Source organism: Ustilago hordei (genome assembly GCF_900519145.1).
Source record: "Ustilago hordei strain Uho2 genome assembly, contig: UHO2_contig_08, whole genome shotgun sequence".
Classification (NCBI taxonomy): domain Eukaryota; kingdom Fungi; phylum Basidiomycota; class Ustilaginomycetes; order Ustilaginales; family Ustilaginaceae; genus Ustilago; species Ustilago hordei.
This window is the reverse complement of record NW_024545262.1, coordinates 806,996-830,034: the sequence shown is the minus strand read 5'-3', so window position 1 is coordinate 830,034 and position 23,039 is coordinate 806,996. Positions and strand designations below refer to the sequence as shown.

The 23,039-nt window shown below is 51.5% G+C and overlaps 8 protein-coding genes across 8 annotated transcripts; 3 read left to right on the top strand and 5 right to left on the bottom strand.

Annotated features, from left to right (window-relative positions):
• Position 1: 1 nt before the first annotated feature.
• UHO2_04366 (uncharacterized protein) lies at positions 2 to 2,350 on the bottom strand (the record flags this gene model as incomplete). The annotated part of the gene is made up of 1 exon (XM_041556039.1): positions 2 to 2,350. One exon carries the CDS (start codon positions 2,348 to 2,350, stop codon positions 2 to 4), a length of 2,349 nt encoding a protein of 782 aa, XP_041411973.1.
• A 468-nt stretch (positions 2,351 to 2,818) lies between these two features.
• UHO2_04365 (uncharacterized protein) lies at positions 2,819 to 3,377 on the top strand (the record flags this gene model as incomplete). The annotated part of the gene is made up of 2 exons (XM_041556038.1): positions 2,819 to 2,971; positions 3,054 to 3,377. The coding sequence occupies 2 exons, from the start codon at positions 2,819 to 2,821 to the stop codon at positions 3,375 to 3,377; spliced, it is 477 nt and encodes a 158-aa protein (XP_041411972.1).
• Positions 3,378 to 3,909: 532 nt separating this feature from the next.
• On the bottom strand, positions 3,910 to 5,001 carry UHO2_04364 (uncharacterized protein; the record flags this gene model as incomplete). Its single annotated transcript, XM_041556037.1, has 2 exons — positions 3,910 to 4,440; positions 4,531 to 5,001. 2 exons carry the CDS (start codon positions 4,999 to 5,001, stop codon positions 3,910 to 3,912), a joined length of 1,002 nt encoding a protein of 333 aa, XP_041411971.1.
• A 366-nt stretch (positions 5,002 to 5,367) lies between these two features.
• On the bottom strand, positions 5,368 to 7,512 carry UHO2_04363 (uncharacterized protein; the record flags this gene model as incomplete). Its single annotated transcript, XM_041556036.1, has 1 exon — positions 5,368 to 7,512. One exon carries the CDS (start codon positions 7,510 to 7,512, stop codon positions 5,368 to 5,370), a length of 2,145 nt encoding a protein of 714 aa, XP_041411970.1.
• Positions 7,513 to 7,835: 323 nt separating this feature from the next.
• Positions 7,836 to 8,407, bottom strand: UHO2_04362 (uncharacterized protein; the record flags this gene model as incomplete). Its single annotated transcript, XM_041556035.1, has 2 exons — positions 7,836 to 7,911; positions 8,088 to 8,407. 2 exons carry the CDS (start codon positions 8,405 to 8,407, stop codon positions 7,836 to 7,838), a joined length of 396 nt encoding a protein of 131 aa, XP_041411969.1.
• A 1,928-nt stretch (positions 8,408 to 10,335) lies between these two features.
• UHO2_04361 (uncharacterized protein) lies at positions 10,336 to 11,069 on the bottom strand (the record flags this gene model as incomplete). Its single annotated transcript, XM_041556034.1, has 2 exons — positions 10,336 to 10,892; positions 11,003 to 11,069. 2 exons carry the CDS (start codon positions 11,067 to 11,069, stop codon positions 10,336 to 10,338), a joined length of 624 nt encoding a protein of 207 aa, XP_041411968.1.
• Positions 11,070 to 13,886: 2,817 nt separating this feature from the next.
• On the top strand, positions 13,887 to 19,045 carry UHO2_04360 (uncharacterized protein; the record flags this gene model as incomplete). The annotated part of the gene is made up of 2 exons (XM_041556033.1): positions 13,887 to 14,803; positions 15,388 to 19,045. 2 exons carry the CDS (start codon positions 13,887 to 13,889, stop codon positions 19,043 to 19,045), a joined length of 4,575 nt encoding a protein of 1,524 aa, XP_041411967.1.
• Positions 19,046 to 21,466: 2,421 nt separating this feature from the next.
• Positions 21,467 to 23,020, top strand: UHO2_04359 (uncharacterized protein; the record flags this gene model as incomplete). Its single annotated transcript, XM_041556032.1, has 1 exon — positions 21,467 to 23,020. The coding sequence occupies one exon, from the start codon at positions 21,467 to 21,469 to the stop codon at positions 23,018 to 23,020; it is 1,554 nt and encodes a 517-aa protein (XP_041411966.1).
• Positions 23,021 to 23,039: the final 19 nt, after the last annotated feature.

The window sequence follows — 23,039 nt, the reverse complement described above, 5'->3', positions numbered from 1 at the left end:
ACTACAATGCCTCTTGCTCTTCCTCAAAAGTGCCTACATCTTCGTCTTCTTCTTCCGCAGCGACCTGTTCGCCGTCCTCTTCATCCGCTTCTTTTCCTTTCTCACTAAGTCCATCTTCTTCGTCATCATCCTGGACATCATCATCTTCGTCATAGGCCTGCGCTCCATCTGCCGTCCCAGCCCCGTACTGTGCAAGCAGAGCACGTTGCATCTCTGCATCCTCCGAACCGTATTGCCATGACCCATCCTCTCCCCTATCTTCATCTTCATCTGCATCGCCTTGTCCGAGATAACGCTGTTCTGAATCAGAATCTTGCACGTTTCCTCGCTGCTGACCATTCTGCCGTGAAGCATGGAGGTCGGTCTGATGGGATGTTGAGCCGGACATTTCCGTTGCGAAGCTCATCTCTTCTGCTTCCGGTTCTGTCTCGCCTACTGGTCCATCTGTCCAAGTCCACGCCGGCCTCGGTAGCAGCCCCTGGTTGGCTCTGATACCGCGGACTCTGTACGCCTCAATTCCACCAGATGCACCCACTGCCCTCGACGCTACTTCTGGAAGCAAACGATCGCGTTCCTCGTTAACGAATATCCTCTTGGCTGTTGACCATCCGATGCCATCTGGCTCCACGTGCAATGTATCATCCTGCGACCTGCGCTCCTCTTCGTCGTCAGGTGATGGTGATTCCATCCAGCTCAAGTTAGCAGGGGGTAGTGTGAAAGAGTACCGCAAACGATCGCGTTGTGTATATCCTTGGTCTGGATCGTCGTGTTCTGCTTCGGCTGCTTCGTCTTCGGACTGATTTGAATAGCCCGAGTTCCGTCGGCGTCTCCGGTTTGGCCTGCGAGAAGCGCTGGATATTGCTGTACCCCAAGGCCGCGCAGCCTGACCACGGATCTCGCGTGAAATGGGACCGAGGAGATCCAACGGATCTGCTTCCATCGCTGCAATGCGTTTGGCGAATACGTTGTCTGGTTCGGCATCTGACTTTCTGCGACTCTTCTTACTGCGCTTTTCTGAAGCTCCCTCTGCATCGCTTTCCGCATCCAAGCTTTCGTTGGTGTTGAGATGTAGAGTGGCAGAAGTCTCACCAATCCGCGTTGGCACCAACTCCTCGAGTGCAAGATCAGACCAAACCTCTTTGATGATGTTACTAGACGCTGGTAGACCTCCTAGCGTCGCTGCTACAGCTTGACTCGCAGGACTGCTGCCAAAGATATTCGAGCTTGGTCGTAGTAGTGCTGCATATGAGGTACATCCTGGACCATGCCGGCGAAACGGCCATGTCGGAGGCGCTAGAACGGTCGAAGTGTTAGTTCGGAAGAGCAAGCTTGGTGATAGATCTAGCTTCTTTGCTGATCGTATTGTTTCTTTTGTCTTTGTCTGGTCGTCTTTCTCCCCCGACCGCGGGGCTGCATTGCTGGTGGATGTGGTGGCTGTTTGAGTCTCGTCCAGATTCCATTCAGTATGTGCGGCAGCCGATCCGACGAGCTTTGTGCGGGAAGCTTTGTTGATAAAGTTGTTCCAAGCGTTGCTGACCGCACTTCTGCGCCCGTGCGAGGACTGTCCGAGATTGATCAATCCATCCAGCCCCCCGCCAAAGTCGAAGCCTAGTGCTGCGCCTGCCGAGTCAGCAAGACCGGTGCCAAGTGCTCCTCCACTGGAAGCAGCTCCATGCGTACCATTTCCACCGCCAACAATCGCACTATCCGCAGCAATCATCCCCCCAAGTGGACCAAACAAGTTGCCGAAGGGATAAGATGGGTGTTGATCAGCAGGCAACATGTCCCCATGCATATCTAGAGATGCTGGTACCAGATCTTCGTTGAGTGAGACAAACTCAGATGCGATCTTTGGTCGAGGTACGGCGACTGCTCCATCAGCACCGTACACACCTGCTTCGTCTGCATCTGAGTCATCATCGTTCCCGCCATCTCGATTGGAAAAGATGTTGCTCAGGAATGCATGACCTGTACCAGTTGCTCCGTCTAGTGCGTCTGCGGAGGCGTCGATGAGATGGTTGGAGACGAGAGCGTTAAGCTCGGGATGGTGGTAGAAGGTGGAACCGAGAATGAAGCTTCCTGGTTGCTGTCCATTGTTGCCGGAGTTTGGATTGTTCGAGGGGTCATTGCTGTGTGGGTCGACAGGGTCTAGGTAGAGCGGCGGGAAGGTAAGGGCTCCGCCTGAGCGCGAGGTGCCGACTGATCGATGTAGGTGCGTTGTACCAGCCGCTGCTGATGCTGAGGCAGTGCTGGATGAGGCCGTATTGGTAGAGAATGGATCATGCTGCTGATGTGGTGGTATGCGACGTTGTGTGTACGGCACACGATGGAAGAAGACCTCGGATGCCATGCTGGGTCGCCTCGCAGGATAGTAGGTCCAGCTTAATCCTACCGCCAGCACAAGAGTATATAGATGGTAATGCGATCCTTATGGTGTCAGACACAGCAGGGCCCTTCGAGCCTTGTGACAGGTGGTCATGAGAACGACAGACTGGTTGCTGCCTCCACGTCCCTGACTTATCCGACTGCCACGGAAATTCAACCTGGCCCATTTGGCAGGTGAGGTTCTCGACGCGACGCGCGTACAATTGCTGTTGAACAACAGCATGTTGTTCTCATTTCTAAAGTGTTGGTTTGGAAAAAAAAAAAAAAAAAAAAAAAAAAAAAAAAAAAAAAAACTAAGCCCAGCTTGGCCACCACAAACAACACTTCTCGCCGTCACCATCACCACCGTCACCATCACCACCGTCACCATCACCATCATCATCATCATTACAACCATAACTACCCTCACCACCGCGACGAGACAAACTGCGAAATGGCCACCATCCAAGAGGTCCTCGACCAGGTCGCTGCGTTGCCCACCGCATCCAAGCCTTACATCAACCCTTATGCCGGTCACCGCGCACTCTCCGAACACGAGCAGGAACTTTTAGGCGAATACGCTCGTCTCGCTGATACTATCCGACGCGTAAGCATACCTTCCCCTACCTTCTCCTATCTCACTTGTTCTGCCACTGACCCCTTTTACTCCTCATTCTTGGTTGCAACAGGTGGCTGCACTATCAACTATCCTCTCCTCCTCATCTGCCCACGCCTCTCTCCTCACACAGTTGCGCGTCCTCGAGCGCAAGATGGGTCTCGTTCTCACTCTATACAAGGCCTCAGTATGGGCTACGGTGCAAGAGCAAGCAGAAATGGCCGAAGCGGAAGCAATGGCTGCAGCGGGAGCAGAAATGAACGGATACAGTATGGACATGCAAATGGGCATGTATGACCAGGGGGAAGGTGGTGCGTATTACTATGGTGGTGGGGCGCCCTCAGAATCGCGTGAGGCAGATGATACTGTGGTGATGCGTCAGAATGAACACTACTGATAACATTCGCGCTCATGACATTCACATCACCGTCTCATTAGGCAAGTGGACTGACAGCGACAGCGCCGACAGCACAGTTTATTGTCGAAGTATGCGCACGAGCTAGCAGGCTTCCACGGTGCTTTCTTACCTAAAGAGCACTTCAACAACAGCAAGTCGATCGACTAGCGCTGCGCTCGGATACTTGCCTCATGAACCGGAGTCCCGGAGCACCGGTCCATACCAGGCCAACACGAATGGAATTGCATCCAGACTACCACACTAAGCGCATACGCCGCTTCCTGCTATCTTCAGTGCTTCGCAGAGTAGACCGGCAGTGCTGGGCACACGCGAAGGTCGGCTCCAGAAGTACACTGGCATGGGCTTCGACAATCCATGTCGCCAAAACTCAGCCCTCGTCAGGCACCTGAAATGCGCTTTTCTTGTCACACAACTCACTCACTGCAATGCCAAATGATACCCATTTCTCGCACACTTGAACCGTATCTGCCTTGCATTGCTCTGCGACGCACTACCATACAAAACCTGTCAATTAGGGGAAGAATCCTTCTATCTCAGCCAGAATGAACTCCGGCTTCTCCTCAGGTATATAATGACCACAATCCACCGCTTTCCCTTCCACCTCCCCCTCACTGCACGCTTGCCACAACTCCAATCCGCCCCCATACATAGCCTGGATCACGCCCTGTCTTCCCCAAAACACCTTCACAGGGCACTTGATCTTCTTTCCTTCCTCTCTGTCTTTTCTATCGAGTGCGAGGTCCGGGCCGGAAGGTGCGGAAGCCCGGTAGTCTTCGCACATAGCCGTGATGTTAGGTGGGCGAGAGAGGTTAGTTAGGTATGAGTTTGTGCGCCATTCTTCCACGCCTTTTGCCGCAGCAGAGGGAGGGCTGGTGGTGGAGGAAGAGGAGGAGGGTGTACGAGGAAATCGAGTGACTAGGGCGTGGAGGTAAGCTTGAGGATTAGCAGAGATGAATTGTTCAGGTAGATCGGATTGAAGGAGGAAGAACCAGTGCCAGTAGGCTGTTGCAAATCGATGGTCGGTTTTATCGTACATGTCCAACTACACACAACAATGATGCAAGACCGTGTTAGCGTTCTGCTCCAGATACACACTGTAACGAGCAAAGGGAGAGGGGAAAGGGAAACTTACAGTAGGAGCAATATCCAACAACACCAACTTCTGCACCTGATCCGGCCAGTCAAGTGCCATCCTATGAGCGATTCTTGCGCCTCTATCATGTGCAACGACCCAGAACTTGTCATGTCCCAGCTGTCTCATCACTTCTATCATATCTCTCGCCATTTCTCTCTTCGAGTATCGGGAGTAGCTTTCTTCGTTCTTCGGCGACGGTGCTGAGCTTTCTCCATTGCCGCGGTTGTCTGGTACCACCACCTCCCACTTGCCTGTTGCAGCGAGAGCTGGAGCGACAGAAGACCAAATTACATGCGTTTGCGGATGTCCATGCAGCAACAAGAGCGGCAAGGCTGAAGACGAGGTGGGTTTGAAGTGTCGGTAAAAGATGGATACTTCAACATCTGGGTCGTTGGAGGGAAGAGGGATTTTGGCTAGTCGAGAGGCAAATTTGGCCTCGTCGAAGGGGTTGACGAAGAGGGTAGACATCTTGGTTTGTTGAAATGCTACAAAGATGCTGATCGCAAGCAGAGAGGAAGGATGCGAAGTAGAAAGGATAGAGAGGAGGATAACAGCTGAAACTGACTGGAGTCCGTGCGCTGAGCACCTCAGAGTAACCCTTCACCCCGTCCTCACATCCAGCCATCTTCTTCACTTCGAACAGTCATACAGTCACATAAAGTGAGGATAGTACAATCTATTGTTCGATACTGAACTAAAGGTACATGAGACTAGCACTGCACTTCTCGGATCATGTCGAGCCATGAGCAAACCTTGATAAAGAGAGAGAGAGAGAGAGAGAGAGAGAGAGAGAGAGAGAGAGAGAGCCGGTAAATGCGATAGGGAATGATAGTATCATCTGCGATCCGAGTAGTAGTCGCCAGCCGCAGCGGCTAGCGTGCTCGTACTCTGACCCTGACTGTGGGGTGGTTGCGTTGCAGCTCCATAGCTGTCATGCCGGGGCGCACTCTGACTATACATCCCAGCGCTACTGTCCGATGTAGACTGACCCTGCGTCAGACCACCTGCACCGAACCCATCATAGCTGCTCGCACTCTGCGTGTGACTGTGCGAACTTCCGCCGGCCGGAAAGGAAACATCGCCAGTAGCATAGCCGCCTGATGTGCCGAAGGCCATGCTTTGACTACCCATGTTCCACGTGTTCGCACCATAAGCTGGTTGGTGATGAACGCCAGCACTGGTAACACCATACATACCACCTGCACCGCCTGAGCGATCATCGAAGGACGAGTCAAGCAACCTGTCGTCCTTGATCGAAGGCGAGGCACCTGGGTAGGTGGGATCGCGGTAGTGACCAGTGGAAAGATCAACAGAAGGCAAGGACGATGCGCCCATACTGCCAAATGATGTATCGGGACCAAAATCGGCAAGTACGGGCGGTCCACCTTCGTAGGAAGCGCTGTACTTGCCAATGATCTTGCAGAGCGCTGAGGCAAGCACCTTCCAGGGGAAGACTTTGACATCCTTCTCGATGTTGCGAGGCTTCGGGTTGGGAAAGCTCATGATCAACTTGAAGAAGAGCTCGCACTCGCGCTTGTTCTTGCTGACCGTGATGGGCCGAAATCCTTCGAGGTTTCGACGGATGCGGTTCTTCTCCTCGACGGTGAAGCGACTCGCAACCAGCGCCTCAAGAAGATAGATGGTGTCGACAGAAGTAATGAAGCACTCATTCTTGTCCTCGCGGAAGATGCAAGAGATGACGATGCTGTTGGGGACGTACTGCGATGGCAGGACAGGTCGGAAGGTGGCATGGATGGTGGTGCCCTCCTGTCGTCTCCAGAACTGCACCAGTCGACGTCCGCTCCTCCACTCGTCGTGCGACCAACCAACTGCCATATCGTTGAGGTTGCCGTGCAGCTCGAGCTTGGCACGAGGAGCGCCTCCACCACTGCCTCCAGGAGGGCTGTACATAGGATCGTGAGGTGCCATGGCCGGCGCCGGAGGAATGGATCCTTGAATCTGTGTCGCGCGCATGAGCTGGGGTAGACCACCAAGGCTCAATCCCAGCTCATCGGAAGAGCAGGGTCCACCATGATAAGTTGCTGGTGACTGCAGAGTTGCGTTGGAGCCAGACGACTCGCGGCGCCCATCGCCAACGTAGAAGCCTCCAGCGCCAAGACCTGGAAGCATCGCGTTGGAGCGACCGGGTGTAAGCTGACCTGGGATGCTCATGCCGCCACGACCAGTTCTGCGCCCAATCGACTGTGCACTTCGAGCGTCCTGGCCGATAGGGCTGCCATACACGTTGCTCACGCCTTGACCAGCACCAAGGACAGGGAAAGAAGCGGGACGTCGAAGCTGGCCATGGTCAGAGGTGCTGCGCAGATCTTTCAAAGGATCAGCGGAGCGCTTGAGTGATCTGGGAGAGCCACCTTCGACCTTGGGGATCGACTCATCGCTGCTGTTGACGGTGACGCCAAGGCCGACGGGACGCGAAGGTGGGCGTTGAAGGGTACGAGGGTCATTGTAACTTGCAGAAGGGAAGCGATTGCGAGTAGGAGAGGTCTCGGCAGTGAGGCCAGACAATCGACCCGAGGGAGACCTTTGGGCAGGCACCAAGTTGTAATTGTTGTACTGATTCGCGTTGGCATCGCCGAACGAGTATGCACCGCTTCCACCTCCGAGGCCCAGCTGGCTCACGCCAGAGGTGAGTGAATGATGCCTGGTGTGGCCCGCGTATTGTTGCGAGGTGGAAGGGTTGAATGCGCCAAGGGCTTGTGTCTGGGCCAAAGTACCAGCGCTGCCGAGATCGTCGTGGGTGTAGTTGCCATGCTGTTGGGATCGAGGGGCTTGGTCATCGTAGTTGTAGCTGGTTCCTTCGGCCTTGGCACGCCCGTAGCTGGCAGGGAAGCCGCCGACGGTGGTGTAAGCAGCTGCGCTGGAGGAAGGGTCAGGGGATTGGAAGTTGGACGAAGTAAGAGACGACGGACCAGCAGGTCCGAAGCTCAGAGCTGGGTTGGTGGAAGCAGCACCCGACATGAATGGAGATCGAATGAGACAGAGATCAAAGAGAGAGAGTGTGTCGCACCTTGAGATGATGTGAGGCCTGCGGTTGATCAGAGATGAGTCTAGGGAAGAGAAGCGTGTCGCTATGCCAAGCTGTCAACGATGTAGAATGCTGAAGGGAGCGTTGGATCAAGAGCGTAAGATGTCAAGGTGAGACAAGTATGGTGGTAGTGGATGGAAGAGAAGCAAGAAGGGTCGAAGCAGGATGAGTCAAAAAAGGGTGGGAAGGAGAAACCGAAACCGCAGGAGAGACAAGGATAGATAAGACACCGTGAAACGGCAAGCAAAAAAGTGAATCAGAAGGAGAAGTCGAGGAAGAGCAGAAGAGGAGAGCGTGGAAAGGTGGAAGAGGCGTAGGACGATGAGAGACAACTGCGGAGACAAGGAGATGAGCGCCCTTGTCAGCATGCCAGATCTCTCGGATCGCTGTATAAGGTGAAACCTGCAGTGACCAGCTTGCTTGTCAAAGGTGCCGCAGGGTTGGAGGCACTGTTCGAGAATGGATGTGCGGATGGTGACCTTGCTATGTCGCGGAGTAGGCAACTTACGCCGAGTAGGGCAATGCAATGCAAACGCAGATAGGAATGGGTATAGACCGGATTGGGAATAAGGTATGGGCTAGAAGGACGGTAGCCTTGGTCTCGAGCTGGTCGAACAATAAGAAATGATGAGGTTTGCTGGAACGAAGCTGCGATGTGCCAGGGTAGAGAGTTGGAGAGGGATGTATGCAGAGACGACGGAAACGGATTAGAACGAATACAGCTGGGCTGAGGACGAGGACGAGGACGAGGACGAGGCCATCAAGCCGGCGAGCAGCGACGATGCATTGAGGAGGGTAGATGACCGAGATGGCAGCCACTGCGGACATGAAAGGAGAATTAGATATAGGGACTAAGAAAGGAACGGCAGAAGTCGGCTCAGGAGCAGGAGCAGGAGCAGATGGAACGACGGGAGGGGACAGTTGGCATAACTCCTGCTACTACTGTACTGCCTTGTGAGGTGCGGCGGACACAGGGGGGAAGACGAAAGTGAGACCGACAGGCAGACGGATTCATGCTGAGCAGCGGAGAGGAGGAGTAGGAGCGAGAGAGGAAGCGCTAAAGAAGCAAGCCAAAATTTGGCGTGGAAGCCAGGAGGAGACGACATGAGACACAACGGCATCTGGAACGATGACTGAAAAGCGGAAGGAGTGCACACACAAACTATGCGTCTTGACGAAAGCGGCAGTGACAGAGTGAGCTGACAGGATTGGTATCCTTGGTTAGCTCTGCCGGAAAGATAACGGTATACAAACAGCGCAGCGCAGAAACTGCACAGAAAGACCAAAAAAAAAAAAAAAAAAAAAAAAAAAAAAAAAAAAAAAAAAGAATTTGAAAGAAAAACACGAAGAGGTTTTTTTATGGTCTCTAATAGCGGCTAAATACGAAATTTTGGCGCAACATATGGCAGGGGCAGAGTACTGGGAAAAAAAAAAAAAAAAAAAAAAAAAAAAAACCCCGAATTTCTAGGGAAAATCAAATTGCGGAAGCACACACACCTGCGTCTGTGGAGGGCACAAATGCAGCGAGGTTCTATTTTCATTTGTCAATTTCCAGTTGTTTGTCCGCATCGGGTATGTAGTCAGGAGCGGCTGGACCTTTTACACTACTTTCGAGTCTTTTTCTTTTTCGGACAGGGTCGAGCGATCGACCGTCGTTCAGTTGGTCAGCAAGTCAGTCAGTCGATCAATCAGCCGATCATTTGCAAATCATCAGGAGAGAATCGCAGAATGGTTTGGCAGAGGACAGAGCGGGAAGAATGTCTTCGCAGGCAAGTTTCGGGGTTGCTTCTGGACGTTCTTGGGCATGCTTGAAGTAGCAATCGCTCCGTTTTGCTCCGGAGTTGGAGGGAAGCAAACCGTTCTTGATGAAGCCGAGGAGCCGACAAAGGGGATTATAATGTACATACACACACTACACTTGAACAAGGCGCGTGATGGCGTTGCGTCTCGTTTCGTTTCATTCCCCGCTACAACTTGGCAATGCAACTCTCGACTTCATATCAACCTGAAATGAGAAGCGAAAAGAAAGCTCGAATTTCTATCTTTCCAGCAAGTCTACCCCATTTCTATCTTTCTCCGTTTCTCCAGTCTCATATTGACCTTGATCTTGATCACGTGTTTGATCATGTATAGCAACTTCATCTGCACAGTCTCAAACCGAGCCAATCCCTATCTAACTTGTTTTTCCTGGAACTCAATCACATCGATCCATCATCCACAATCGTTCAACATCTTAACCTGGTGGATGCTAGGCTATCAGAGCGCGCTTGGCAGTTTTTACCACTCATCACTACACTAAGGTCCTTGGACGTCAGTAATGCTGCTGTTCCTGGTGAGTTGCAGCCCCTTTTTCTTTCCACTGCATTATGAAAGCAGAACGGAGAAGAAATTGTTGCTCACCACTTGCTCTCTTGTGGTTGTGCGTGGATAGAATGCATCATAGCATCAACAATAGAAAGAAATCCGTATTTGGAGTTGATCGATCTATCGCATTGTAAGCAAATGAGGATTTCGACGAGCAGAAATGCCTTTCCGCTTGCTCAATCACACGATGATGATGAGAATGAATGAATTGCGGGAAGAGGACGGACTGAAAATAACGGAAGCTCGACGAGATCTTCGATGCGGCCCAGAGGAAGACCAATCAAGGGCAACGATGAGTAGCTGAAGAAGGGAGAGAGATTACAGAAGTCTAGACGCTGTAAGAGCTAGATCAGCCCTTTAGCGACGAGATGACAGGATACCAAGACGAAACCTCAGCCCTTCTTCTGCTCGGCCAAAGTGTAACTTCCCGCGGGAACGTCGTACTCGACAGAATAGGCATCTGCGTTCGTGTGACTCGAATGGTCTATGACTTTATCCACATCCGCCGAACCCTCGCTAAGGTCCAAATTCTTGCACTTTTCGTCATTCTGAACGTAGTACTTGTTGCAGAGGCCCAACTTGCTACACCATTTGCTGGTCTCACTGTTGTGCTGGCACTTGCCGTGGGTAAAGACGGTTAAGTAAGAAACTGTGAAGTAATATATCAACTCGTCCATCTCTTCACCTTGTTTGACCTTGCGGCAGTCAGGAGTACCGAGGGAGCAGACCATTTCGACCTGGTTGCACTTTTTGGAGTTTTCTTCGCAAATACCCAATGACTTCTCAAATAAAGAAGTGTACTTTCCAGGAAGCCACTCGTAGACGGCATCACGCAGCTGCTGCAAGTTGCTGACACGGGCGAGGCGAGTGTCGAGGTCGGCATCGCCAATACTGCCCGATTTCTTGTAAGGGTTGGTGTAGACCGATCCGGAGATAGCGGAGCCCATGTCTAAGAGGCCAGAAGAACGATCGAAATGGAAAACAACGTTAGCGTCTTCACATTCAAAGCGGGTTCGAGAGGTAGGAAACTGACAAGGAGCGGGCTTGATATGAACTTACCATATGCGACAGCAGCAGTAGCAAGGCCCAAGCCGAGCATAACAAAGGAAAGAGTGAGCTTGACCATTTCGACTGAGTGAGATTGAGACCGTGTGAAGAAGACTGAAGTGGAATGAGATGTCTGAATGAGAAATTGGCACTGAGCCGAGGAGGGGTTGGTGTATATCTCTTTTGCCAGCGACAAGAACGCACCAAGAAAGACACGCAACGAAGCCTCAGGGGAATGCAGCCAGAGTGTGCAGCCTACATCACAACAGCTTGCTCGAGAAGCACTCGGCAACTCGGCAGCCAAAATCGCCTTCTGGCCAATGCAAGCTTGGAGCATTCCATTGTATTGAAGGGACCTAGGAGTTCCACTTACTTTGCTCATGCCATTGTCACTGATAAAAAGTGGTTGTTTCAGCCCCGAGCGTGGGTGACAATGGGTGTAATCAGGGGTGACCAAGTGGGCAGAATGAAGGAAAGAGACGGATGACGATGCGAAAGTTCCACACGTACGGTGGAGTTGAAGATACGTCGGTATTTCTAGGGGACCAACATGTTAGATCGGAGCATTTGGGGCCAGGTGCCAACAGAGATGAGATAAAGGTGAAGCTCGTGGGAGCACATGCAACTTAATCTCGGGGATTAACACCAAGATATGAGGTATGCAGGGAGGCCTTTGACAAGGCAACGATCGAACTTTTCTTGTGCCGCATGTATTCGCACGAGAGCGTACCCAGGCGTGACAATAACCCTTTATGATGCTCGCAAGTTTCATCTCCCCCACTCTCATCTAGTTTGGCAGTACACGATCTGACTTGAAGGAGTTTGAGCCGAAACGGCTGTTGGGATTGGCCCGTGCTTGTTGAAAGTAGAACGATCCAACATGGTGATGTAAGCAGACACAAGGAGAAACGAGGGAGATCGGGCGAAGCAGATCTGATCGGAGATTAACACTCCGTTCAGAGGTTGCGCAGCATGGACACTGGTCGTTGGTGAGTGAGTGAAACACCCTCTCCTACAGTACAAGTGTTCGTAGTACTGTTGATAATGCTCTTGGATGTTGTCTGGACCACGATATGCTAATTGCCTACAGAGGACAGGAGTTACTGGACTGCAGGTGTGATTCACTGCCTACAATAACTGACTGGACCACAGGTGTCAAGCAACACCACCTACAGCAAGGGACTGGACCGCAAGTGTTGAAGAACACTGCCTACAGTTGTTGACCAATGGTGATACAACACACATGTTGAGAGTCATTGCAAGAGCACTGCTATTGCAATGGTATGTAACTGAGTAAGTAAGTAAAGTAGATAGAGTATGTAGAGTGGATGAGGATCCACTTGTATGCTATGGTAGAATGAGAGTATTTATGCATTTGATTGGTGTCACCTGTGACACCTATCCTGCTCCTCCTGAGGGGCCTTCATCCCCTTTTTGACACTATTGTCCTGCTGGCATCAATCCCATTGATACTGCACCCCTACCATTTGCATGGCATAAGGGTTATGCAACACTGCCCTCTTGCCTTCATGCTCTCCTTCTGCCTGATGATGTGTGATGACCCCTTTCGACACAGCTCCTTCTCGACCTTGTCTTGTGAATCCCTTTAGCCACTTGTTGAACCTTGTGACCAAACCCCTTGGTCATGTGGTCACCCCTGTGCTTGGGCCTGTGTGACTTTATGCACACATCCCTTGAGCAGTAACTGTCCACGTGATACTGAGCTCAGTGTCATGGGCCTGGATGCTCAAGAAGCAGGAGGGTCACTGGTTCATATGGAAGGAGCACAGGTATCGAAGACCTAGTCGACACCAGTAGAGAGCATGGTCGTAGTGCAGTCTCCATGGAGACCATGGACTCCTATGGACTCACATGCAAAGGAGGGCCAAGCACAGCCACGAGGAGGACCAAGCTCAAGGAGCAGGCACAGCCACGAAGAGGACCAAGCTCAAGGAGCATGCAGATGGTTACCACTCAGGGGCTCGAGAGACAAGAGCCAAAGGAACTGTCACTGATCAAAGGAGGAGGAGCAGTGTCGAAGGAGTCGACACCAGGTCATGAGGAGGAGGAGCTGTGTCGACCAAGAGGCACAGGGGTGCCAAGCAGGAGAGGCCCCTGAGCAGTACTCGATGAAGAAGGTACTCTATGGAGAGAGAGCAGGAGCAGCATCGCTGGCGATGCTGAGAAGAGGTATATAACCATGCTTTCTCATCATCATAGGTCGAGTGGATCCTCATCCACTCTACTCACCATACAACTAGTCAATACTTTAGAAACACAAGTACTCATTAGTTACAGTCAGCATAGCAGCAATCTATCAAGGTTGCTCCTCATCGTAGTGTGTGTGTTGTATCACCACTACCTGACGTCCGAAGGCGCCCATAGCAGGTTAGCGGTCCGGATATAGATAGAACCGAAGGCAGTAGTCCACTGCGGTCCGGGGATCACTTCAAAGCATCAAGTCAACACACTGGACACTCGTGTTGACGCCACCAACCTTATCACCAACACCATCAACCTCATTATCATCGACATCACCAATCTTATCATCAACACCATCAACTTCATTATCATCGACATCACCAATCTCATCACCAACACCATCAACCTCATCATCATCAACACCCACACCAGACCTTGGTGTCATCATAACATTGATATTGATCGTGCCGAGCTACCCCTGAACGGAGTGTCCACAGAGGTCAGCCGAAACCTACGATAGTATATACAACGAACGCCACCTGCTGTCACTGCACAACTTGATAGTCACCGATACCGAGACAATAGCTGTCACACAGTTTAATAGTCACCGAGTATCTCGACAGACCGACCTGGGTTTCAGGCGCGAGACCCCTGACATTAGAGTGGATGGTTCAAGCAGCTCCTCACGATCACCATGACGGACCCAGACCTCAACAATAAGCTTGATAGACTACTCACTCTATTGGAAGCACAGCTAGAGCTTACCAGACAGGGTCATCGAGAGGAACGATTACAACGAGCTGAACTGAGCAGGGAGGAGACAATGGACCTCTCTCACTCAGAAGACCAAGCAGGAGGAGGAGATGAGTCTATGATAGGAGACCCACATACTCCTACTCCGGCTCCACAACCAAGACGATCAGTCTCATTCAACCTGGATGAGCAGGAGGACATCAACTACAAGAAGTATGCTTCACCTACTGGGCCAAGATATGTCAAGACTAAGCTGGACCCCTACAGCAGGACTAGGACGGACCCTTACCCCCTGGACCACGAGGAGGATACCAGCATCATGGCAGAGCTTAACCAGTCAAAGCCCATTGCCACCCCCTTTCCAAAGTTCAATCCCCGAGACATGGAGATCTTCATTCTAGAAGCCGAAGCATGGTTTAAGTTCAACCAGGTGTATGAGCAGTCTAGGATGATCAATCACATGGGTGCTCAACTGGAAGGGACAGCAAGAGAGTGGTGGACCTCCAAGCTCCGTATTGATAGAGCTAGAGAAGGAAGGTTGTTCAATGATTGGCACTACTTCACAGAGCGACTGTCAGAGCAGTTCAACCCACGCAATGCTAGGATGGAGGCATACAACAAGCTGTTGGCTCTCAGACTCACAAGTGATACTCCTGGTGCCGCCACACGTCATGTAGAGCGGTTCAGAGACTTGGAAGGACAGGTCAACCTAGATGACAATGAGCTAGTGATTGATCTCTTCAGAGGTAGTCTCACTCGTAGCATACAGGAGAAGTTCGAGAGGAATCCACCTGGGAAGAGATGGGAGTGGTATCGAGAGGTCGAGGAGATCGATCGACAGAGGATGCTACTACAGCAGTCCTCGGCTAGACACTCACTTCCAAATGCCACGTCACCTCCACTAAGAACTGGGTCTCGGCCAAATCAAAGTTCAATCCCCATCCGACAACCCACTCAACCTTATCCAGCTCGATCACCATCACAAGCAACTACACAAGCAACTATACAAAACCTAAACCGACCCCTTCCTCATCATCCCACCCAACCCTCGAAGCAAGGAAGCCCTGCTCCATCAGGTATCAACACCTGTCATGTATGCAAAGGTATTGGCCATTGGGCCAGAGACTGCCCCAACAGGAGGGTAGACCCTCTTAGCTCTCGACCCATGGGACCAAAGGTTATGGTCACCACAGCAGACCCCTTCAAGGAGGCCACCGACTCAGGAGATGGCCACACAGGCAGCACTGAGACGGGTGACCCTGAGGCCATGGACCTCAGCTCATACCAGCAACCCATGGACCCCGATCACGAGGAGGAGCACAATGATGATGACGATGAGGGAAACGTCAGTGGGGTGATGCACTGATGGCATGCATTGCTCTACAAACCTCCTCGCCATCACTCTGTATATATCAAGATTGTCAAGTATGTTTCTCTACCAGTGGAGGCAAAGCAGTACTGGAGCTCTCTGGAATGGTTCAAGACCATCCTGCTCGGATACTAGCTGATACCGGTGCTGGTTTGTCCATAGTCTCAGATTCTTTCATTAGTAAGTACCAAATACCCACAAAACCCATAAAAACAAGATCGATCCATGGTGTCACCGGGCACCAACTCTCCATCAATAGTTCTGCGAGCATGCAGGTATCTATTGGTACACACAATCTGGGTGTGGTCGAAGCTTCAGTGGCCGACACTGCGGACTATGACCTCATCCTGGGGTTCACTGAGCTACGGAGGCTCAAGCCCACCATACAATGGGATACGGGCCAGCTGGAGTTCAAGACTCAGGAGCAGGACCGACCCCCTAGGAGACCCCCTGAAGCAGCAAGAGCAGGGGACCTAACCATGAGGAGACCAACCCTTCATGGTAACGAGTTTGTCTCAGCAGAGCGCATACTACGAGCAGCTCTGGAAGATGGACCCATAGGGTTCATGCTGTTAGAGGAGCCACCATCATCACTCCCAGCCTTTGGTTTTGTACCTACAGGCGCAGACAAAGGAGTCGAGATGGAGGTGGAGGTAGATAAGGTGGTGACGGCTGCAGACATACCAAAGCCATACCAACACCTGCGAGATGTGTTTGATGAGGTGGAAGCAGACAAGCTGCCCCATCATACCGAGCATGATCTCCACCTCGAGTTGATAGAAGGAGGGAAGCCACCTCAAGGGCCCCTATACCTTAAGGGACCCAAGGAGATGTCCGAGTTGAGGAGGTACTTGGATGAGAACCTCGAGAAGGGGTTCATAAGACCATCGAAGAGCCCGGCACAATCACCGGTGCTCTTCGTACCAAAGAAGGATGGAGGTCTCAGACTCTGTGTGGACTACAGAGGTCTCAACGAGATCACTGTCAAGAACAGGGCACCATTGCCCCTCATCGAGGAGCAGCTGTTCTTACTCAGGAAGGCAAGGATCTATACCAAGCTAGACCTTAGAGCAGCATACAACCTCATCCGGATTGCTAAAGGAGATGAATGGAAGACAGCTTTTGGCACTCAGTTGGGACTCTATGAGTACCTAGTGATGCCCTTTGGCCTAGCCAATGCTCCGGCTCACTTCCAGTCATTCATCAATGACATCTTCCGAGACATCATTGGAGTATATGTAGTGGTATACTTAGATGACTTCCTGATCTTCAGTGACACTGAAGAGGTACATGTGAAGCATGTCACCGAGGTCCTCACTCGCTTAAGGAACAACAGGCTCTTTGCTAAGCTGTCGAAGTGTGAGTTCCACACCAAGACAGTCGAGTTCCTGGGGTACATCATCAAGCCAACGGGCATAGAGATGGACCCAGAAAAGGTGCGCACTGTCAAGGAGTGGCCAATGCCAGAGTCAATCCATGACATCCAGAGGTTCCTGGGTTTTGCCAACTTCTATCGAAGGTTCATAGCCCACTTTGCTCGCATAGCCAAGCCCTTGACAGCACTGGTAAAGCCTATAGAACGGTTCAAGAAGTTCGAGCTACCAGAGGAGGCCCAACAGGCCTTCCACAAGCTCATCCAGGCCTTCACATCAGCAGGAGTGCTTCAGCACTTCGACTACCACCTTCCAACAAGGTTGGAGACTGATGCAAGTGACTTTGCTATAGCAGGAGTACTCAAGCAGGAGCATGAAGGACGATGGCATCCAGTGGCCTTCTACTCTAGGAAGATGTCTTCTGCCGAGAAGAACTATGAGATCCATGATAAGGAGCTCCTAGCTGTGGTCGCCTGCCTCACTCAGTGGCGACACATGCTAGCTGGACTACCGAACCAACTGGTCATCCTCACTGACCATGAAGCCCTCAAGTACTTCAAGTCACAGAGACGCATCACAGGTCGACAAGCTCGATGGGCAATACTACTAGCAGACTTCGACTTCATATTGCAGTATCGACCAGGAGACAAAGGTGGTGAACCCGATGCTCTCACCAGAAGGACAGACATGCAACCAGCTGGTGAAGAGCAGGATCACAATGTGAGGCAACTACTGCCTCCTCGAGTGTTCAAGGAGACAGCAGACCATGACTCGCTCCTAGTGGCCCCCATGATCTCGATGGAGTCCATAGCATCAAAAGGTCTCAAAGACCTGGTCAAGATCTTCCAGCCTTTAGACCAAGAGCTACAGGAGATACATAGGAAGAAGCCTTTCGAACTCAAGGATGACCTATGGTACAGTGGAGGAAGGTTGGTTATCCCCAAGGTGATCATGCCAGGGAGGACCAACAACCGACACTCAAGGAGTGCCAAAGAGGTAGATGGACAGTCTCTCTCTGTAGAGCATCTGCGATTCATGGTGATGACCCAATGCCATGATGGTATCACTGCTGGACACGTAGGAAGAGATGCTACCATCAAGGCAGCTCAACGACATTACTGGTGGCCAAACATGACAGCTTGGATTGCAGACTATGTAGCAAGTTGTCCTGTATGTGCTAGGTACAAAGCTCCTCGTCATCGTCCATATGGTTTGCTACAGCCACTAGCAACCCCAGACAGGCCCTGGGGCTCCATATCCCTCGACTTCATCGAAGGACTACCAACATCGAAGAAGTATGACTCCAAGACCTATGACTCTATCTTAGTCATTGTCGACAGGCTAACCAAGTTTGCCATACTAGCTCCAACCCATAAGACAGTCACGGCCAAACAGACTGCAGTATTGCTATATGGACACATGGTTAGACTCTTTGGATATCCAGATCACATGGTCTCGGACCGAGGCAGGCAGTTCATATCAGGAGCATGGAAGGCATTTGCAGAGCAAATGGGTGTGAAGCACTCACTTAGCACGGCTTACCATCCTCAAACTGATGGTCAGACAGAGAGAGTCAATCAGGTCATAGAGCAATATCTCAGGATGTACTGCAACTATGAGCAGAATGACTGGGCCAACCTGCTGGACACTGCGGCCTTTGTATACAACAACACGGTCCACAACAGCATTGGTGTCTCACCATTCTTTGCATGCTATGGATGGAACCCCAAAGCTCATCCTGACATCCCTCAACGACTAGGAGTCAATGATCCAGGTCGCTTTGAGTACCTCATGGATGGAAAGGAGCGTTGCAAGTACCTCCAGGAGCAGATCAGAGAGGCACAACGTAGATCAGTAGACCAGTATAACAGGAAGCACAAGGACATTGAGTTTAAGGTGGGTGATATGGTCTATATCAACCGCCGAAACTGGAAGACACGGAGACCCACACCCAAGTTGGATACCCGGTTTGCAGGACCCTACCCAGTTCAGGAACGGGTAGGACGCCGAGCTTACCGAATCACATTGCCAGCAAACCTTAGGGTGCATGATGTGTTCCATGTCTCCATGCTCGAGCCAGCAAGAACAAGTTCTCTTCCTCAACGTGCTGAACAGCCCACCTTGCCACCACTTCCAGATGAGGACCTCGACTTCGAAGTCGAAGCACTCATCGACAAGCGTTCACACAATGGGACTACAGAGTACAAGGTGTTGTGGAGAGGGTACTCAGAAGAAGCTGCTTCATGGGAACCAGTAGAGAACCTCAACTGTCCCGACCTCATCCAGGAGTATGAGGTGTCGGAGGGGGGACGAGTGAGTAGACAAAGTAGAGAAAGGAGGAGAGAACAGGAGGAGTAGAGAGAGGAAGAGAGAACAGGAGGAGTAGAGAGAGGAGGATGACGTTGAGAGAAGGAGGAAGGATGACGGGGACGATGTTGTCAAGGAAGAGGAGGAGTCAGCATGAACCAGACCAGAGCATGCCTCGACGGAGCTCGGCTCTTAAGAGGGGGGTAGTGTCATGGGCCTGGATGCTCAAGAAGCAGGAGGGTCACTGGTTCATATGGAAGGAGCACAGGTATCGAAGACCTAGTCGACACCAGTAGAGAGCATGGTCGTAGTGCAGTCTCCATGGAGACCATGGACTCCTATGGACTCACATGCAAAGGAGGGCCAAGCACAGCCACGAGGAGGACCAAGCTCAAGGAGCAGGCACAGCCACGAAGAGGACCAAGCTCAAGGAGCATGCAGATGGTTACCACTCAGGGGCTCGAGAGACAAGAGCCAAAGGAACTGTCACTGATCAAAGGAGGAGGAGCAGTGTCGAAGGAGTCGACATCAGGTCATGAGGAGGAGGAGCAGTGTCGAAGGAGTCGACACCAGGTCATGAGGAGGAGGAGCTGTGTCGACCAAGAGGCACAGGGGTGCCAAGCAGGAGAGGCCCCTGAGCAGTACTCGATGAAGAAGGTACTCTATGGAGAGAGAGCAGGAGCAGCATCGCTGGCGATGCTGAGAAGAGGTATATAACCATGCTTTCTCATCATCATAGGTCGAGTGGATCCTCATCCACTCTACTCACCATACAACTAGTCAATACTTTAGAAACACAAGTACTCATTAGTTACAGTCAGCATAGCAGCAATCTATCAAGGTTGCTCCTCATCGTAGTGTGTGTGTTGTATCACCACTACCTGACGTCCGAAGGCGCCCATAGCAGGTTAGCGGTCCGGATATAGATAGAACCGAAGGCAGTAGTCCACTGCGGTCCGGGGATCACTTCAAAGCATCAAGTCAACACACTGGACACTCGTGTTGACGCCACCAACCTTATCACCAACACCATCAACCTCATTATCATCGACATCACCAATCTTATCATCAACACCATCAACTTCATTATCATCGACATCACCAATCTCATCACCAACACCATCAACCTCATCATCATCAACACCCACACCAGACCTTGGTGTCATCATAACATTGATATTGATCGTGCCGAGCTACCCCTGAACGGAGTGTCCACAGAGGTCAGCCGAAACCTACGATAGTATATACAACGAACGCCACCTGCTGTCACTGCACAACTTGATAGTCACCGATACCGAGACAATAGCTGTCACACAGTTTAATAGTCACCGAGTATCTCGACAGACCGACCTGGGTTTCAGGCGCGAGACCCCTGACACTCAGTTCCCCACCACCTCCTATGGTTATTTCCGAGTGCTTCTCCTTCCTGAGTCTACTAGTACTTGCTTGTATTGGCCGACTTGTTGAGGCATGCTGATCTGACTGATTCCGACCGATCCCTGTGAGATTCTCGTAATTCATATGCGCTGCCAGCCCGATTAATCTCGTTGATCCCCGATGGTTCGGCACTGATCAATCTGGCGCCCCCTTCATATATTGATCCGTTGCACACCCTTCATATACTGCTCCGTTGCGCGACATTCCCATGACTGCCGTTGATCAATTTGGCACACTCTCTTGCACTATCCTTCTGACCCTGTGACAGGGACTTGGGAGTTTCTGGGCTCAAACTTGCCAAAAGAGCCAAGTCCCCCTCTGGACTTGAGCTTGTACTTAGAAAATAACCATCAGAGCAAATCTGAAACACCGCAACTAGGTCAAGAATAGGTTTGATACATTGGTTGTTGAGCATTGGAGTGATTTGTGGTGACATCTAAAATCGTGGGACGGTTTACCCGCGAGCTGTATATACCTTAACGGCTGACTATGCTCCATACTTTCATAATCGTTGCCTTGTCATCACCTCATAACTGTTGGCATGACAACGCTTCATAACCGTTGCCATGCCAACATACCTCCTGCATACCTTGGCATTAGACCTCGAGCGTAGGCTGCATGTGCTCCCACGAGCTTTGCACCTATCTCATCTACGTTGGCACTTCGTATTGTTCCGGCCTTCCGGTCCTGAATGCTCCGATCTAACATGTCATCCTTTAGAAATACCGACGTATCTTCAACTGAGAGGCCACGTGGGATTGTGGTGAAAAGAGCAATTCTGTTAGACTTTCAGGATTCTGTCAGCATTAGATGCGGAAGAGGGCGATATTTGGATTTAGGCGTTGGAAGTCCATGCATGTCGTCAAAAAAAAAATAAAAAAATAAAAAAAAATAAAAAATAAGTGGAACTTTTGCCAAACCACCCTGCCACTCACTTTCTGCTAACATCGTAGTCTCCCTACAAACAACATCGCAACTCTCATCTCAGCCTTTGGGGCCCATTACCACCCATCTGTATCTCGCTGGGCGGCCAGAATGTCGAAAGACGCAGCGAGTCCTTCCAAGGACGCTAGGAGGAAGTCCAAGTCCTCCGACAGCTCATCTAAGAAGTCGAAAACGTCTTCTACAACAGTAGCATCCTCCTCCTCGGATGCTAGCATTTCTGTTTCTAAAGGCAAGGCCAAGGCCCAACTCAAAATCAAAGGCTCTGAGAATGGCTTCAAACAGCTGAGCGAGTCAGGCGCCGCTTTTGCTTCGTTCGCTGACTACAACCCTGCACCTTCCACCAAGTTCAGCCTGTACCGCGCTGATGGCTTGCCAGACGAGACCGGTGCGCGACCAGAAGAGGGAGATGAGCGACTCTTGCTGGCAGGAGAGACCGACACCATCGCCTATGTCGGCAACAACTTCGAGTTTGGAAGCTGCGCTGAAGCTCGAGGCTACACTGGCGAATACATGGTTGGCATCTACGACCCTTCTAGCAGCTCAGTCACTTTGTGCGCTGTACCAGCATTCCAAGTGGCGCGATCAATCAAGGCCAACAGCTCGCTCTCTTCCATCTCTAGCACGCGCACCTTTGCCGACTACAACGAGATGACAATGGCACGCAGAGCTCTTGGTGATGCATTCGGCAACCGCAAGCAGAAGGCCAATGCGAGGAATCAGGACCGTATGAAGGTGGACACGGCCAATATGGAAGTCATTCTCGACGACTTTACCGGTGGAATCCAGGACAACCTCGCATCACTGCCCTCACTGGATGAGGTGCTCGCTTCCTCCACGTCTTCTCGACCCATGCCTCCCGCCAACTTGGAAGCCAAGCACCCTGCCGAAGCATATCGCATCTCGGACCTCATTCCCACCGACATCTTCAAGTCGTTACCGATACAGAAGCTCATCGACAGCGTCGACGACATAGAAGCGCTCAAGGAGCTCATTCCATACTCGCGAGAGTTCCCTGCATGGATCTGGTCTCGATTGGTCGACAACCTTCAACGCAGCTCTTACCTTTCCGATAGCAGTAGCGGCAAGAAGCACACCACTTTCGACGATGATGACGATGACGATGCTATAAAGCCAGCCAACGGCGGTGCTGATGGTGAAGATGTGTTGATGATGCCCGTCTTGGGCGCTACAGAAGACAAGGAAGATGCCAAGGACAAGGTGCGCATGGCCTACTACATGTCTCTACTCTGGTACATTCAAAGCCATCCGAAATCGGTCTCGCAGAAGGGCAAGCTGATCAGCAGCCTCAAACTCGACGGAGAAGATGCCAACAAGCGTATCATCAAGGCGATCCTCAACACTTTTACCGAGACACCTGCCAACTCGGACCGTGCAGTGATGTCGGCATTTCACTCGACCAAGGTACTTGCTTACATTTGTGCGCTCGCACTTCATTTGGACAACTTTTCGGTGGATCATGGCAAGTTGGCTCGCAACTGCAACATCGCACCTGCGACACTGCGCGAGCTGTTCAGGACGTTGGGATGCACATCAGCTGTGGTGGGCGGTGAAAAGCGAATGGTGCTCAAGACGCCGTTCACACTTCCTCAGCCTAGGAAGGGCAAGGCTGGTGAACGCAAGTAAGGGAGCCGATTCTTTCCAT